General features: G+C 40.7%; 1 protein-coding gene across 16 annotated transcripts in view; it reads left to right on the top strand.

The window, feature by feature from the left end:
- gpatch8 (G patch domain containing 8) overlaps positions 1-15,527 on the top strand; it is a 150,224-nt gene extending 134,697 nt beyond the window's left edge. For 15 of the 16 annotated variants that reach the window (XM_085966231.1, XM_085966243.1, XM_085966247.1 and 12 more), the window contains 2 exons: positions 7,331-7,461; positions 8,763-15,527. In XM_085966231.1, coding sequence (XP_085822357.1) covers positions 7,331-7,461; positions 8,763-12,678 — 4,047 coding nt within the window. In that variant the 3' untranslated portion in view covers positions 12,679-15,527. Of the gene's footprint in view, positions 1-7,330; positions 7,462-8,209; positions 8,260-8,762 lie in introns of those variants that run through there. The other variant, XM_085966249.1, reaches the window with a different exon arrangement.
- Positions 15,528-16,254: the final 727 nt, after the last annotated feature.

Here is a 16,254-nt window from a genome sequence, read left to right as displayed (position 1 = left end):
AACTTGTCACTGCAAGGTATATTCCTGGGGTAGGATACAATTCACTGGGATTCCCTTCACATCGGCAGGAATGCACTTCTTCAGTAGAAAGGATGTCACCTGAACTCAAAAGGGGGAACCTTCAATTCTGGAAATATTTCATTTTTAAGAATTGATCCCTGGACTGCAGGGATTGACCGTCAGCCAGTGGCTCAGTTGGTAACACCCTCGCACTCCATAGACTTGTGCACAAAAGTCTAGGTTGACGCTGCAGTGCAGTACTGAGGGAGGGCTGCACCGTCTTTCAACGAGACGTTAAACCGAGGCCCCGCCTACACTCTCAGGTGGACCTAAAAGATCCCAGGGCACTATTTCGAAGAGGAGCAGGGGAGCTCTCCCCGGTGTCCTGGCCAATATTTATCCCACAATCAACATCACTAAAACAGATTACCTGGTCATTATCACATTGCTGTTTCTGGGAGCTTGCTGTGTGCAAATTGACTGCCATGTTTCCTACATTACAACAGTGACTACACTTCAAAAAGTACTTCATTGGCTGTAAAGCGCTTTGGGACATCCGATGGTTGTTAAAGGCGCTATAGAAATGCATGTCTTTTTTGGAACAAAAAAGGCAATTAAATATGGATGCTTATGCTGTTCCATCTCCCTTAAGAGTCGAAATAATTTTGTTTCTTTATCGATAGAGCCTGCCACTGTCCTTTGGAAAAAAAATTAAACCTAGCTGATCCTTGATGTTACACAATTATCAGTACTAGCACATTGCCTGCAGGGAAATTAAGTGCTGGCTGTTTGATGCTTATGTTCTGCCTCCACCTCCACTCTGTTGTATTTTTACTTTTTCGTTTCATGGTGTGACATTTTCAGCTGATGTATTGAAAACAAATCCTATATTTCGGAGTCCAGATTACATGAGTGAGTTTCCTTATATTAGTGCCCTGTAGTTATATTCTGTGTTTGTCTCCTGTTTTGTGCTGCATCCTTTAGTGCACAGGTCCTTCATGCAGTTTTGTAATCTCTTAATTTGCTGCTTACCCCATAATGCTTCTGTCATAAAAAGCATTGTTCATTTTGTGGGATTTTTATGTCCGAGTGTCAGATTTAACTCTGAGAGAAGCAGTTTGCTCATGGGACAGTCCTCCAGGATCGTAATGCCAATTAAAACTTGTTATATAATCTAACAGTTAAGACATGCTCCTAAACGTCGATGTGTGGGTATGAATCCCAGCACCACTTGATGCTCCAAGCTGTTGCCGTTCTTTCAAGTCTTGTTATTCCTCACTTGAGCCCCAAGGTGGGATGTAATAAGCTGCTTAATTTTAAGGGAAATTAAAGATCATGCTGTAGGTCATCTGTTCTGGCTGCACAGGGAGAGGCATCAGCACAGATACTTTAAAGATGTCTGGAGCTGCTTATGCTGCCCTCCCATCTGGAAGGCTTATTTACTCAGCCTGAGATACAGGACTGAACATTTAAAATTGTTAACCTTTAAATTTATAACCTTTGGTTCAGTATTTCTAGTCCCAGATAAAGCATCTGATTAAACTTTAATCATCACTGTCCTGTGTGAAACTTAACATCTTCACTGTAATACATTAAAACAAACATATTAGGCCTAGAGTTGTAGAAGGGTTTACCCAATAATGCTACTTTTAATGAATGTTTAGTACACTTTACTGTAGGCACCTGTCTCTTAGTACTGCAGGAGATCTATGCACAGCTATCTGCAGCAAAGCATACAATATGTTCTTTGAAAATATTGACAATATTGGGTGAATTTTGGGTCTGTAATGGTCTTAAAGTAGTTCATACAACTACCCCTGACAGTTAACATTTTTGCTATGAGAAAGCTTAATTTTTACATCTATTTGAAATACCACAAGGCAGATTCTTCAAACCCAGCATCAGTTCTTACCTATTTATTCGAGTGAAACTTGGTGAAAGTGACTGATGGCCTCGGAAAGAAGTTAACAGTAAATTTTCTTTGAACCAAATTCATAATGTGATTGCATTAGTGCCACACAACTAACCCTATAAATGATTAGCAAAAATGTGCAATGTAAAGCTCCTATTTTTTACTAAGATGCAGTAGAACTTGCCGAATGGTTGGTTTGTTTTTAATTAAACAGTGACTACTGCCAACGTACCGGAAGCTGCACAGAAGCATTCTGCGCACAAATGTCATGTCCCAAATAATAAAAAGTAACGTTAGCGATAAGCGCACTCGGCAAGAGTACACTAAAACTCCCACAATCTGACAACATCCTAATATCACCTTCAAGTCACATTTCCTCGTTAAATTGTACTGGAAGTTTTAGCAGTTCATTCCAATTAATTAATCACACCGCTGCCACTCTGTCTTCTTGCGTTCCTTCTCCGCCCTCTCTCTTGTTTTCCTCCCCAGTCTCTTTGTCTAGCGCGCCTCTCTCTATCTTTCCACACTGTCTCTACCCTCTTTCTCAATGATCCTTTTCCCAGCCGTTAAATCCTAACATCCTGCGCCTGCATTCTGTTCACCAGCCTCGTGTTCAAACCACAATAGACAGAGGACCTGATAGCGATAGACACACTCCGTGAGAGTGCAATAAAACTCACAAGCTGACAACATCTTAACATCACCTTCAAGTCACATTACAGACCTCCTAATAGCTGAAATTTCCACCCCCTCCCCTCCTTTCTCACCAATCTGTGGGAAGTCCGACGAGAACAACCAAAAACCACTGGAACTGCACATTCGCAACTACTTCAGTTCGTTGGCAGCATTCGCATCCTTTATTAAAGCCTTCACGTCTATAGCTGTAGCGTGTAATCTAAACTCACCGTTTCTAGCCTGTGCTAACCAGTAACATCTTGGCTATAAACTGTATTTTTAAGAGATTTTGATTAATTTGTGCCATGTTTGTTGCATTGTTTTCTCTATCTCGTATAGGATGGGAGATAAAATGATTAACATTTATAGATGTGGAATGTAGTGATGTTCTAGGTCAGTTGTAGAAGAAACAGGTAGGGATTGTGTTTTCCTACTGTGAGAACTGCTGGAATCTCCAACGCAGGGACTATGATGGTTTTATTTAAAAAATGTATGGGATTAATAGCTTTCACCATAGTGGCTTGTGAATAAAGAGATGTTGCAAGCATTTAAATTATCTTTAAAATTATATTAAATAGCTGCATAAAAGCTAAGTTCCATTCTGATTTCTAATCCTTTTTAAATTGTGTGCTGATCTGAGAGTTCCAAACTCTTTCTTTGACTTCACATCAAGAGCAAACACATTTTGGGTGAACGTCACAAATAGTTCAACTCTAATACCTAATGTCTCACCTTTCGATGCGCAGCTGTTTTTAAAAAAAAAAAAAAAAAGTAGCTGCTGGTATCTTCATACAGGATCTTATTGGATTCTTTGTATAACAACCTCCTGTCAACAATTCTTGGTGGTGTGCTCCACCACTTAATTTCTGCTCCTCTTCTAATCCATTCCAACTAACAATCTGATCTCTGAAGGCTTCTCTAACATGGGTTGCAGGTGATGCCTTCTTGAGTGTAGGTTATGTTCTATTATAAGCTTTCCTCAGGGGAAGTAGGGAGATCTGAAGATGCATAAGCTAAGGTTAATGGTGGGCGGAAGCTGCTATAGCTGAATGCCAGGAGGAAATCAGTCTTAAAACAAAATTAATTAGAGCACAAATTAATTACAGTTAGTGCAGATTCAATCAACCCATCACTAATCTTACCTTGACATAATTACCAGTACACTTGGTACATACCAGTAATATTTAAAAACCAGCCAAAAACAAAGCATCACATCAATATACATTTATCTTCATACCAACTTGGCTAAAATATAAACAGATTTGTTTTAAGGCTCAATGATCCTAAACCAAATTGAAGTAAATTTCTGGATACCGGTGTTCCTACCCATGATGTCTGTTTTCTTCAGGCTCCAGTATCTCTAATCTACAATAGAACATTTTCAGCCTGCAATGCCAGCAACATTATCAAAATGTGTAAAATATTTTAAGATCCATTGACTACCCAACTCCTCTGCCCCTGTAAACCTAATCTATTTTAACAACTGCTCCACCATACTTCCTCTTGTGATGTTTCTCCTCTTCATTCCTTCCCCCCAACCCCCAAGTGCTGCTCTGTTATTGACCATCTGTATTTCCTAAAGGTACTGCTCTATCACTGTTCTGCCTGTGATCTTGCTCTCAAAGTAGCGGACCATTGTTCCTTCACTCCTTCCAGGATTCTTCGCTGTTCCTGTTCCCATGAAGCTCTCTTCCTCATGTTGATGTGAGCAGCTAAAGCCTGAATTAAATATAAACATAATTGCAATTTCCTCGCACAAATCTACCACTCTGCAGAATAGGTTTCCATAATGGTAGAGCTGAATAGTTTCAAATTATAACATTTAAATAAAATCAAACCTCTCAACACCTACAAGACTACGGACCAAGAGCTGGAAAGTGAGATTAGGCTCGACAGCTCTTTTTCAGCCGGCACAGACACAGTGTGCCGAATGGCGGCCTCCTGTGCCAGAAATTTCTATGATTCTATGGTAAATACCGCAGCTAGGATTCTATAAATATTTGCAGCTGTTAACTATATAGGGCAGGTCGATGGTGCTTTTATTTTTTTTAAAAAGCTTCACAGTGTTATATAAAAATAACCTATCGTTAACAGTTATTGGGATATGTAATCATTCTGATGCTAGAAATGGTTTTTAAAAATGTGGCTGACCTGCATAACTTGCTTGTGATTCAATATTTTGCCTGAACATATCAGGTCAAAGTAGCATAACACGGTACAGGAAACTTTCTGGTATCCGGCACTGACGGGACCAAGCTGGTGCCATTAGATCAAAACTGCCGTATAAACCAGCGGCAATGTTAAAACATACAGAGCTTTTCAGCTCCGTGTGAATCAACAAACCCTGTTGCTTAGCAACAGCTTCAAAACAGTCGGCTGCAGCTGCAAGCGTCTCTAGCTGAAACTGTTGCTTAGCTACAGACCTTGCAGAGCCTGACTGGGGGAAAAAAAAGCAACGAGAAGTAAAAAAAACTTATAGAAAACAGCTCCTGAATTTTGCCCATAGATAGAGCTTTCCGGACTTTTAACCTCCGGTTAAACGAAAGTTTCCTGTAAAACCAACCCAGAGAAAAAATCCTCCTAACTGGGACATTGCTTTTTGTTTGTTCCTTGTAATGTTTAATGTTGTTAGAAGACCATACTGTTTTTTCTAGGTCAACCTTTCATGTTTAGTTTACCCTTCTACAGTGTGTGGAATTCTTTTGTTAAAATTGTAATTATAGTGACAGTCATTGCTTAAGAAAACTTCAATATAAAAAATGTCTGTTCTCCTAGCCCAAAGTATCCACTGTCTATTTCAGGAAATCAAGCCCATGTTACTGTTTACCACTTTTAAAAGGTAAGTTTAAATGAAAATGGTCTTTAGTAATCACTCAATATAATGCAAGATGCAAAAGGGTCAACAAAATGGAAATCCCTGTTGATATATTGCCATGATTTCTACTTTGCTAACTTGCATCAAAATGATAGATGAAGAAACCTAGAGTATATACTCGCATATAAGATGACTTTCCCATGCTTCCAAAATTCCACCACAAAATCCACAATTCTTGCATCAACATTGCAGAGTTTCTACCCACCAGTATTCTCCCTTCCATATCAGTTAAGTCTACAAATGCATATTCACACACTTCTTATTTCAGCCAAGGATCAGTGTTGGGGCCTCAGCTATTTACAATTTATATTAATGACCTAGGTGAAGGGACCGAGTGTAATGTATCCAAGTCTGCTGACATACAAAGCTAGGTGGGACAGTAAGCTGCGAGGAGAACAGTCTGCAAAGGGGTATAGATAGACTAAGTGAGTGGGCAGTAAGGTGACAGATGGAGTATAATGTAGGGAAATGTGAGATTATTCACTTTGGGAGGAGGAATAGAAAAACAATATTTTTTAGATGGTGAGAAACTTCCAAATGTTGGTGTTCAGAGAGATTTGGGTGCCCTCGTGCAAGAAACACAGAAAGCTAGCATGCAGGTACAACAAGCAATAAGGAAGGCAAATGGCATGTTGGCCTTTATTGCTAGAGGGTTGGAGTATAAGAGTAGGGAAGTCTTGCTACAATTGTACAGGGCCTTGGTGAGACCACACCTGGAGTACCGTGCACAGTTTTGGTCTCCTTATCTAAGGAAGGATAACTTGCCTTGGAGGCGGTGCAATGAAGGTTCACTAGATTGATTCCTGGGATGAGAGGGTTGTCCCATGATGAGAGATTGTGTAGAATGGGCCTATACTCTCTGGAGTTTAGAAGAATGAGAGGTGATCTCATTGAAAGATTCTGAAGGTGATTGACAGGGTAGATGCTGAGAGGTTGTTTCCCCTGGCTGGAGTGCCTAGAACTAGGGGGCATAGTCTCAGGATAAGGGGTAGGCCATTTAAGACGGAGATGAGGAGGAATTTCTTCACTCAGAGGGTTGTGAATCTTTGGAATTCTCTGCCCCAAAGGGCTGTGGATGCTGAGTCTTTGAGTATATTCAAGGCTGAGATCGATAGATTTTGGACTCTAGGGGAATCAAGGGATATGGAGATCGGGCGGGAAAGTGGAGTTGAGGTTGATGATCAGCCATGATCTTACTGAATGGCGGAGCAGGCTCGAGGGGCTGTATGACCTACTCCTGCTCTTATTTCTTATGTTCCATCTACTGTTGTTCATCCAGCACTGTAATATTTTTAAATAGCAACTCTCTGTCCTGCCCCCACCACCACCATCTTCAACCTTGACTCCTGCTGCTGATATTTAATAACCTCCCCCGAATCTACCTTGCTGGGCTGTTTTCTAATTTTAAATTTGCGGAGGGTGCCTGGACCTTAGTTGGAATCAGGAGGGCAGATTGCTATTTAAATCTCTGTGCTGGAAGAACGGAATAGAGCAACAATGATAAGAATGCACTAGTACAATGCTGCTGCACAATCTGCCATCTTGGAGAAATTGTTCTGGTGGTTAACCTGAGGGGGAGCATTGTCCTTGCGTAGAAGATGACTCCTCCACCCCTAATTTTATCCCCAAAAAGAGACTGATTTACAATCTTGCATATGAGTACATGCACTACCTAAAGTGGTGGTTCATTGGGAAGTTTTGTTTGTTTGAATAGTTTCTGGTAACGTTCTTCATTGTACAGAAACAAGTGCATCCAAAAAAACAGCTAACTTCCCCGGAACATTTTTCAGCAAGATTTATTTTTTTCATTTTTTTGGGGGGCGTAATTGAAATTTATGTGTGTTTTTTTTTTACTTTTGCTACCGTAGAGATTAAAAGACCTAAAGCAAAGAGAATTTGCCCGTAATGTTTCCTCAAGATCCCGAAAAGATGAGAGAAAGCAGGAGAAGGCACTTCGGCGTCTCCATGAGCTTGCAGAGCAGCGAAAACAGCAGGAATGGTATGTATTGTACTGTATTGCCCAGAGCAGCTTCCACCCCATTTCTGTTTATAAGCTATGTCGAATGGGCGCATCTTTTTAATATTAAATGTGTGTATCTCTATGGGGTGCAAGGAAGTTGTTTTTTTATTACTTTGAGATAGAGTGCTCTGTTTCAGCTATTTATGTTGCTTAAAAATTACTGAAATTTTCTTTGCCTGCCCCTTCGATATCCCTGGACCACATGCCATTTTAGACTCTCAAGGACTGGGCCGGTGGGCAGTTTTCCGGGCATTGGTTCCTGAGTTGGCCACTGATCTTATTTCATTGGCTTTCCTAAATGGCTGGCCGAAAATGTATTTGTTCCAGTGTTTTGCACTCCCAAGCGGAAGGCAGTACAACGGAGCCGCCTAGAACGTTGCTCTGAAAAGTTACAAGGTACCATGGTCCCAGTTTCCTGCAACCCAGTGCAGCTACCTGCAGTTTTTTACATCAACTTTGCACGGTTGGGATTCTGGGGTTTATCATTTCTTAGCTGAGGAATCTGTGGTCAAGAGGGAAATAGGAAATTGGAGTGGCATATCTATCTTTAGGAATAAAACACAGAATTTTTTAACCTATTGCAGCGTTAAACCTATTTGGGTTTTCTTTTACGTCATACTGATTCAAATGGAGAAATTCAATACTATGTCAAGGAAGTGCCTTTTGAGTGTTATTTTTTTCCTTTGTTTTGAAACATGCAGGACGCTCTCTTCAGTGCTGTACAGGTCTTGTGCTTCTGCCAAGATGTTTTGATCCATTATGACAGATCTTCATCTGGTGTTGTAGCTTCTTTTTAAACTGTTTGACCTTCTGCATTTTGCTTGGAATTTTTTTTTTAATTGATCCTAATTGTCAAGAATTGCTGGCCATGCTTTTCTTTAGGTGGCAATGCCTCACAAATATGCCTCAAGTGAACTGTCGCTAATTGTTAATAAAAACAGAAAATGGAAGCGCACAGCGGGTCCATCAATAACTGAAAAGGTGGTTTCTGGTGCAGACTCCCTTGTCAGAACAGTCATGAAGGGTCTATACTGGAAACATTAACCTATGTCTCCAATGCTGACGGACCTGTTGTGTTCCAGCATTTTCTGTTTTTATTTCAAATTTCCAGCATTTGCAGTTTTTCCTTTATATTTCTTGCTACTTGTGCTTCTCTATAGCTTTAGCACTTGATGCCTGTGATTTTTTTATCTGTCTAAAATGAATTGCTTGTTGAAGCTAAAATATCAGTCAGTCATCTGCAGCATTAGTTGACTTGTAGTTCTTTGTTTCTTATACAGCGCCCCAGGAAGCGGACCTATGTTCAGAGCTACCACTGTGGCTGTCGATGAAGATGCTAATGACAGGAAAGTTGTTAGCACAAGTGATGGCACTGGTGCAAAGACGAGTGGTTCCACGTCACCATCTGTTAACAGGAGCGTATCTGACAGCACTTTGGGAGATAGTAGAGGAGAAGCTGACAACACAGGTCATTGTGTCAGTGGAAGCTCTGCAGGTTCAGGTCAGAGCAACCAGCCAGTACAACCTTTTAGTATCAGCCAGCTTAAGAACAACTCTGGCACTTCTTTACAAAAGCTAGGAGTGTCATTTTCTTTTGCAAAAAAGGCACCGGTCAGGCTTGACTTTTCAGCTTCAGTATTCAGTGACGTTGCGGAGGAGTCAAATGAATCTGAAACCGCAAGCCCCGACGATAAAGTGCCCTCCGCTCAAGGATCACCAAAGTTGATGGAGGCTGAAACCACAGCAAACTCTGATAAGACTGAAGGGGCTAGTCAATCAGAAAGTGATAATGACTCTATAAATAGTACCTTATCAAAATTGAAAAAGATGATGAAGAAAGAGGATGATAGCAGTCAGTCAGAACCCGAGTATTATCATTACATTCCTCCGGCACATTGTAAAGTGAAACCTAACTTCCCATTTCTGTTGTTTATGAAAGCTACAGAAGAGTCAGATAAGTGTGGCACTAAGAAAAATTTAGAGACCACAAAAAATAACCCAGATTTACAAAATATTTTGAAGCCTCAGGAAAGCAAAGGAGAAGAATGTGTGGAAAATGAGACACCTGCTGTACAACAGGATGATGACACCGCCAATCAAACAGCAGACCCGGAGCCCGATAAAGAAGCAAAGTCCCCTGAGACCGAAAGCAAGCAGAATTGTGAGACCACGCCAGCAAAATCTAGTGCTTGTGAAGAAGGAAAACAAAACAGTTCAGCAAAGGAAGAAGCCTTCAATGGGCCTAAACAGCCGACTGGGCCCTTTTTCCCAGTCTTAAGCAAAGATGAAAGTACCACTCTTCAGTGGCCCTCAGAATTGTTGATGGTTACGAAGAGTGAACCGTGCATCTCTTATAGTTGCAATCCCCTCTACTTTGAGTTTAAACTGGCACGGAATAGGGATACTAAAGGAAAAAACAAAGAAAAAAACCACGAGAACTCAAATACACAAAATACTGATCACGATTCACTCGACAAGGCTAGCATAAACACCAGTGAAGCTGAATCGAAGACCACATTGAAGACAACAGCAACTGAGGGTGATATTAAGCCACAAGAACAGCCTTCCCCAAGTGTAAGCAAATCTGAAGTCCAAGCTGGTGAAAGTGACAGAAACACCAATAAAAAAGACAAGAGCGTGAAATCTCACAAACATAAAAAGAAAAAGAAGCACAAAAAATCAGGCAAGCACTTGAAGGAGAAAAATAATGAGGGAAAGGATAAGCAGAAGGATGGTGAAGCACGTGATGGGAATTCGAAAAAAAGGAAAAAGCATAAACGCAAGAATAAAAACATAGATGAGAAAAGCAAAAACACTGCTGTAGGGCTCTCTGTACAGATGGCTACAGTAAAGTCTATGGAAGAAAGTAGCCACGTGCAGAAGAAAAGACGCAGATCACAAGATTCCCAACATGTAACCGCTGCTGTTGAAGATAGCAGTAGTAGTAGAAAGGAAGATTGTTCTGAGGAGCCCAGTAGCAAAAAGCAAAAGACAGGGTCTTGTAGTGATTCAAGGAAAAGAGTATCTAGTCGGAAAGAGAGTCGAACTAGGCATAGGAGCCGAGACAGCAGCAGAGATGAAGAATCTGATAGTTATGATGAATCTCATAGAAAACGATCCAGGCAAAAATCCTCTTCTCGTTACAGTGATGATTATGATTCAAGAAGTGACAGAAGCTACTCTAGAAGATCAAGGAGGCGTCATTCATCCTCCCAGCGATCATCACATAGGTCATATTCATCTGGGTCCGATGTCTCTTCAGACTGTAGTAGATACAGTCGTAGAAGAAGCTATTCTGATAGTTACAGCGACTACAGTGATAGGTCACATCGCTCTAAACGTTCTCATGATTCAGATTATGACTATAGAAGATCAAGACACAAAGGCAAAAAGCACAAATATTCCTCATCAGATGATGATTATAGACGAAGTAGAAGCAGATCCAGATGTAGCAGCAGGGGAAGAACACGAACTCGGACGAGCGCACGGACCATCAGTCGAACACGAAGCCGAAGTAGAACTCGTAGTAGGAGTCATAGCAGGAGCCGAAGCAAACGGCGCAGTCAGAGCACAACGCAGCGAAGCTGGAAACGGGGCCGGAGCTATAGCCGCAACCACAGTGGTAGCTCTCGGCACCGTACCTCACGGAGATCCATCTCTAGAGACAAGGGATCGCACAGCCATGATAGCTCTGGTGATAGACGGTCCGGTCGAAGGAACTCCAGCAGGTCCTTTTCAAGAGATCGTGTATACCGGTCAAAATCTCCCTGCTACAGCAGGAGCAGACTGTTGGGGAAGAAAGGTGACTTTTTGAAAAATGAAGAAAACAAAGGGGATGGCACAAGATCAGGCAGTAATTTTCATAGAAATCCCAGCAGCACCACCACCAGCACAGGAAAAATGCATTTAGAAAATGAGCCAACACAAGAAGAAAGGAACTCCTTAACAGCTAAACAGCTGTTGGAAAAGATTCAGTCTAAAAAGTTTGAAAAGAAAGCCGAAACAAAAAATGAAGCAGCATCAGCATCTAATAAAGTAGGAATTAAACTAAAAGATCCCCCTCAGGGTTATTTTGGGCCTAAACTTCCCCCAGCTTTGGGCAATAAGGCACTGCTTCCTTTAATAGGAAAACTACCTACAATCAAAAAGCCTGTAACAAAGAAAATGGAAGACATTTGCTTGGAGAAAGGGGATAAGGAAGAGGAGCAGTTTCTCGCAGAGCCTAAAGATGTGGCAAAGGAGGAAGTCGGTCAGCTACCAAATTGGACAGTGCAAGGAGAGATTCAAACTGGAGAAGAAAAATCTGAAAATGAAGAAACATTAGCTGTAAGTGAGAACATTCAACCAATTTCTTGTGAAGCCCAGTTTTTTCATAAAGGTTTTGCATTGGAATCTCAAACTATCTCAGATACTTACATTTCTGATTTAACCACACCAACTGAAGTCATCACAGAACCTTCAGAATTAGGACCACCAGATGCTGGTGAAGCTGTTATGATGCACTTTGCACCAGATCCAGAGCCATTCTCTAATTATATTCCACAGGCTGAAGTGCAAGAAATTGAAGAGGATTCCCAAGAGGATGCAGATTCATCAATGGCCCCACTTGATAGACAGCCTATAACATTCACCCCTGAAGAAATGGAAAAGTATAGTAAACTGCAACAGGCAGCTCAGCAGCACATCCAACAACAGCTTCTAGCTAAACAAGTGAAGACTTTCCCTACCTCAACTGCCTTAGCTCCTGTTCCAACTCTCCAACAATTTCATATTCAGCAACCATCAGCAGCTGCAACAGCGACGTCTATCACCACTGTCCACCATGCTATATTACAACATCAGGCAGCTGCGGCTGCTGCCATGGGTATTCATCCACACCCACACCCACAGACTCTTGCTCAAATCCATCACATACCCCAGCCTCACCTAACGCCCATTTCTCTGTCACATCTCGCACCGTCTATTTACCCTACTCATCCTGCCACTTTTCTGACTAGCCACCCAATACATATTATACCTGCGTCAGCCATCCATGCAGGCCCCCTGGCCCTTCACCCAGTCCCACATGCGCTCTATCCTGCTCTCTTTGCCCCTCGGCCTGCAGGAGCAGGTGCCTCCGCTCTCCATCTCCATCCTTTTCTCCATCCTATCTTTTCAGGACAGGAACTCCAACATCCTCCCAGTCATGGCACCTGAAGCAAGCTGCAGTGAATGAAAAGATTGGCATCTGGCTTCATTTCACTCAAAATAAGTCTACCAACAGTTAGTCTGGTATGAAAATGCTGCATAGTTGCATTTCAGACTGATCTTTTTTTCCAACAGCCAAAGAGTTCAGGCCCAAGGATATGTTGCAGAGTTTGTGTGCTTGTAATATCAGGGATTTCCATTTTCTTTATTTAAAAAAAAAAGTTAGAACTGATTATGTGGATGTCCCAAAACTCATCAGTGCATTACTCAACAAGACACCAGATTAAATACCTTAATTATAAGTGACAATGCACCAATATTATATTCAATGGGTTGGCCTCCATTGCTAACTCCCACCTTAGTGCAAAAAGAAATGCCTATCCGTATCAATCTGTCTCCATTTTATAGAATCCTTGTAATGTGTGCATTGAGCAGGAGGGTCGTTGGTATTGGGTGGTTTTGTTGAGTGATGCAAGAATCCTAATAATGGATGTTGAAACTGAGTGATCCCATAACTTCTGGTCAGTGATGGCTGCAAAAATGTAACCATGAAAAGTGGAACATGGTTTGTATACAGATATTCATAAAGTGAATGATTGGCATCTGTGGAGGTCATGCCTCAGTGTGGCTTGCCGAGAAGAGGAGCCCGAGTGTGATTGCCCCCAATAGCTCTGCATAGCCGCTTCCAGCAGTTTGGATTGTAAATGAGAGAATGCAGTTTTTGGGGCCCTGATGTATTGAAAGAAGCATGGAGAAGCCTTTTCGTAACTTCTCAAAATCAAACGCGTTTCAGCTAAACTAGCTTTGGTGTTGCAATGGAATTTGGAGAGATGTCTAAAATCTTTGCGAGAAAAGGTCTATTCCCATTGCTGTTGTAAAACTCAACAGGCTTTGTATAAGTTGTAGGTTATAATTTAAAAAAAAGTGGAAAGAATTGCACTGAACTCTGTACAGGCGATGCTGCTTTTGTAGGTTCATCCAAAACAATGACATACATGCAGAGTACTGCAATAATATTTTTTAAAGAATAAATTCATTTGGTTTTGTGGTACTGTTCTAACATAGTGCTTTGTGTAAATATGTTTGTAGGTTAAGCAATCCTTGTAAAGGTAGACATCATAAGTTTCTGTTTATGGCAGAAATTAAGCATGTATATTTTACCAAAACCCATGTATTTTTTGAAGTTTTTATGTACTGTAAATGTAAAATTTCTTGAAGTTTGGTTTATTTTGAGTTTTTGCATATACAAAGTATTCAGTGAAAGAGCAACTCTGCAAAAAGTGGTGCTTGGGAGAGTTTGGTGAATCTATAAGCTAATGGATACAGACACAGAGAACTGACTGAAATTTCCATGAATTATAACTGATCGATTAGATTAACCAGTCACCACCATGTTCATTGAAAAAAAAATCCGTTAATTTGCTTTTAGGTAACTAATGCCAGGAAAAAAATGTGATACTGGTAATATAATCACCTCTCGCCTACTGTAAGTTCTATTCCCAGACCAATTCAGACATCTATACGATTATCACCTCTGCTTAGTTCTGCAAGGTTGAGTATCTTTTACTCACTGGGTTGCCTTTAGTAGCCAGGTTTTGCTCACTGTCCTTCTCCACAGTTCGGGAGCTTTACTGCTAGCAATGCTTTTCATCATAAAATAATGTCACGAGTGTCTGGAGGTCTGAAAAGGCTCCACCACTTGAGTGTTTGTTACACTGGTAACTGCATATCAGAAGCTATATTTACATCATTAAATCAAACTGAATTTTTCATCATTGTGATCCAGGTTAATTTACTTTACATCCTTTTTGTTTATAGCAAGTATCTGGCGTGGGCTTAAATCTGTTTGCATTTCAAATTATATTGTTATGCTTGTGGTTGACACAGTAATGTGACATGCACTTGCTGCCTTGCAATATGCATAACAAAATTAATTGAATTTGTTTTAAATTCATGTTTCAAATTCTGTTTTAGTAGAAATTATAAATGGCTTGCATTTGGATTGAGATCAGCAGTTTACAGGGTGGTTTCAGTCTTTTGAATTTTCATCCAGTAAAACCACTCCGTTTACGCAATTCTTCAAAACTGATTTAGGAAAAAAATGTATATTCAAAACAATTGTATTATATATGGAGGGGGGGAAAGTACAGTATTAAAGGCCCTGGTGTGTACGAGGATGCTCGGAGACTTGTATAGCGAGATCTCACACGAGTTTGCTTTTTGTTCCTATCAGTCAGATAACATTACGGGGAATGCAAGCCATTTATAGGCAAATGCACCAAAACCTATAAGCCTTTGCAATAGACTGTCACACAAGTCCATAAAAACAGAATGCCGTGCCCATTGGGGAAATCTGCTTCCAATCATCAGTTGTGTAGAATTGATCATTTGGATTTGTCATTTGCTTATTGCAGGAGTCAATCCAGTTTTTCCTCAGAGATCACCAGGCCGAGTTCTAATTCCGCAATTACTATTTCAGTCTGAGCGCAGGCGATGACAAAAATTCAAGTAACACTGTTTGAGCAGATAGTGCCACAGTTTCAGTGCACACTACTAATCATGATATAAGGGTGTGTTTAATAAGGACTACGTTTCTTTTGATAAGTGTTTTCCCATGTTGTCAGTTCTGTTTGATCTTGAGCTTTTTGATTCAATTCTGTCTCCTAAACACCCCAACGCCCTTACAAAGCAGCTTCCTCCATCTGTTTTAAAATGTTATATAACAACTAGCAAGAAATGTAACTAGCATATTGCATAAACTGCATATTTTATTTAACTTTCTGTCACAAGAACATGCAGAATATTACTGTACAATAGGAGAAAACCTTTATAACAATAAAGTATGGATAATTTGTGAACTCTGCTTTTATTTATTTCTGCTACTGCTGCTGTCCTTGCAACACTCTGCAAATCTACAAGTGTGGAAACAAAGGACATTAGAAGATCTGGCCCAGTCACTGCTGGTGGTCTAAGGAGCCTATTTCCAGTGATAGATTGGACATTGGTGGGAAAGATGGGAGCGAAAACTCCTACGGTGGAATGGTAATTTTGCTGAGTGCCAAGAAAGATTTGATTAGCTCAAATAGGGCATCATTGCTATGCTTACTCTAAAGTTGTCGATTTATATCTGTGTCATAACCATTGGTTTTGTAAGTAGCCATTTCCCACTACAAGGAGGCAGCTATTGGTGTTGCGCTTTGTTGACTGCTTTTTTTAAAATTAGTTATTAGTGGATGTCATGGCAATGCCCATGGGAAGCCAGGACAAAATGAACTTCCCTTATTAGTGAAAGCATAGGTTTGGGGATCTGCCTTAAATGGTAGAAGTGTGATTGGGCGACGGGCAGTTTCATAATAGGAAAATCCTGTTGAATGCCTAAACAAGGAGTTGACATTTGTAGCAGATTAATTAATTTACTATTCATTGAATGTGCAGCATATCACACCACCTTATGCTTATAACATGCTTCTAGTTATCTAGATTTGAAACTTCCACAGGCAGCTGCAATTTGTCATCTGGGAGGGTATCAAATGGGGACAGTCTAGGAAGTATGGATATAAGGCTTTGTTGTGAACCACACACAGC

The sequence above is a fragment of the Somniosus microcephalus genome, chromosome 24 (assembly GCF_052327205.1).
Source record: "Somniosus microcephalus isolate GS21.2 chromosome 24, FLI_Smic_1.0, whole genome shotgun sequence".
Lineage (NCBI taxonomy): Eukaryota > Metazoa > Chordata > Chondrichthyes > Squaliformes > Somniosidae > Somniosus > Somniosus microcephalus.
This window is presented reverse-complemented; position numbering and strand designations above follow the sequence as displayed.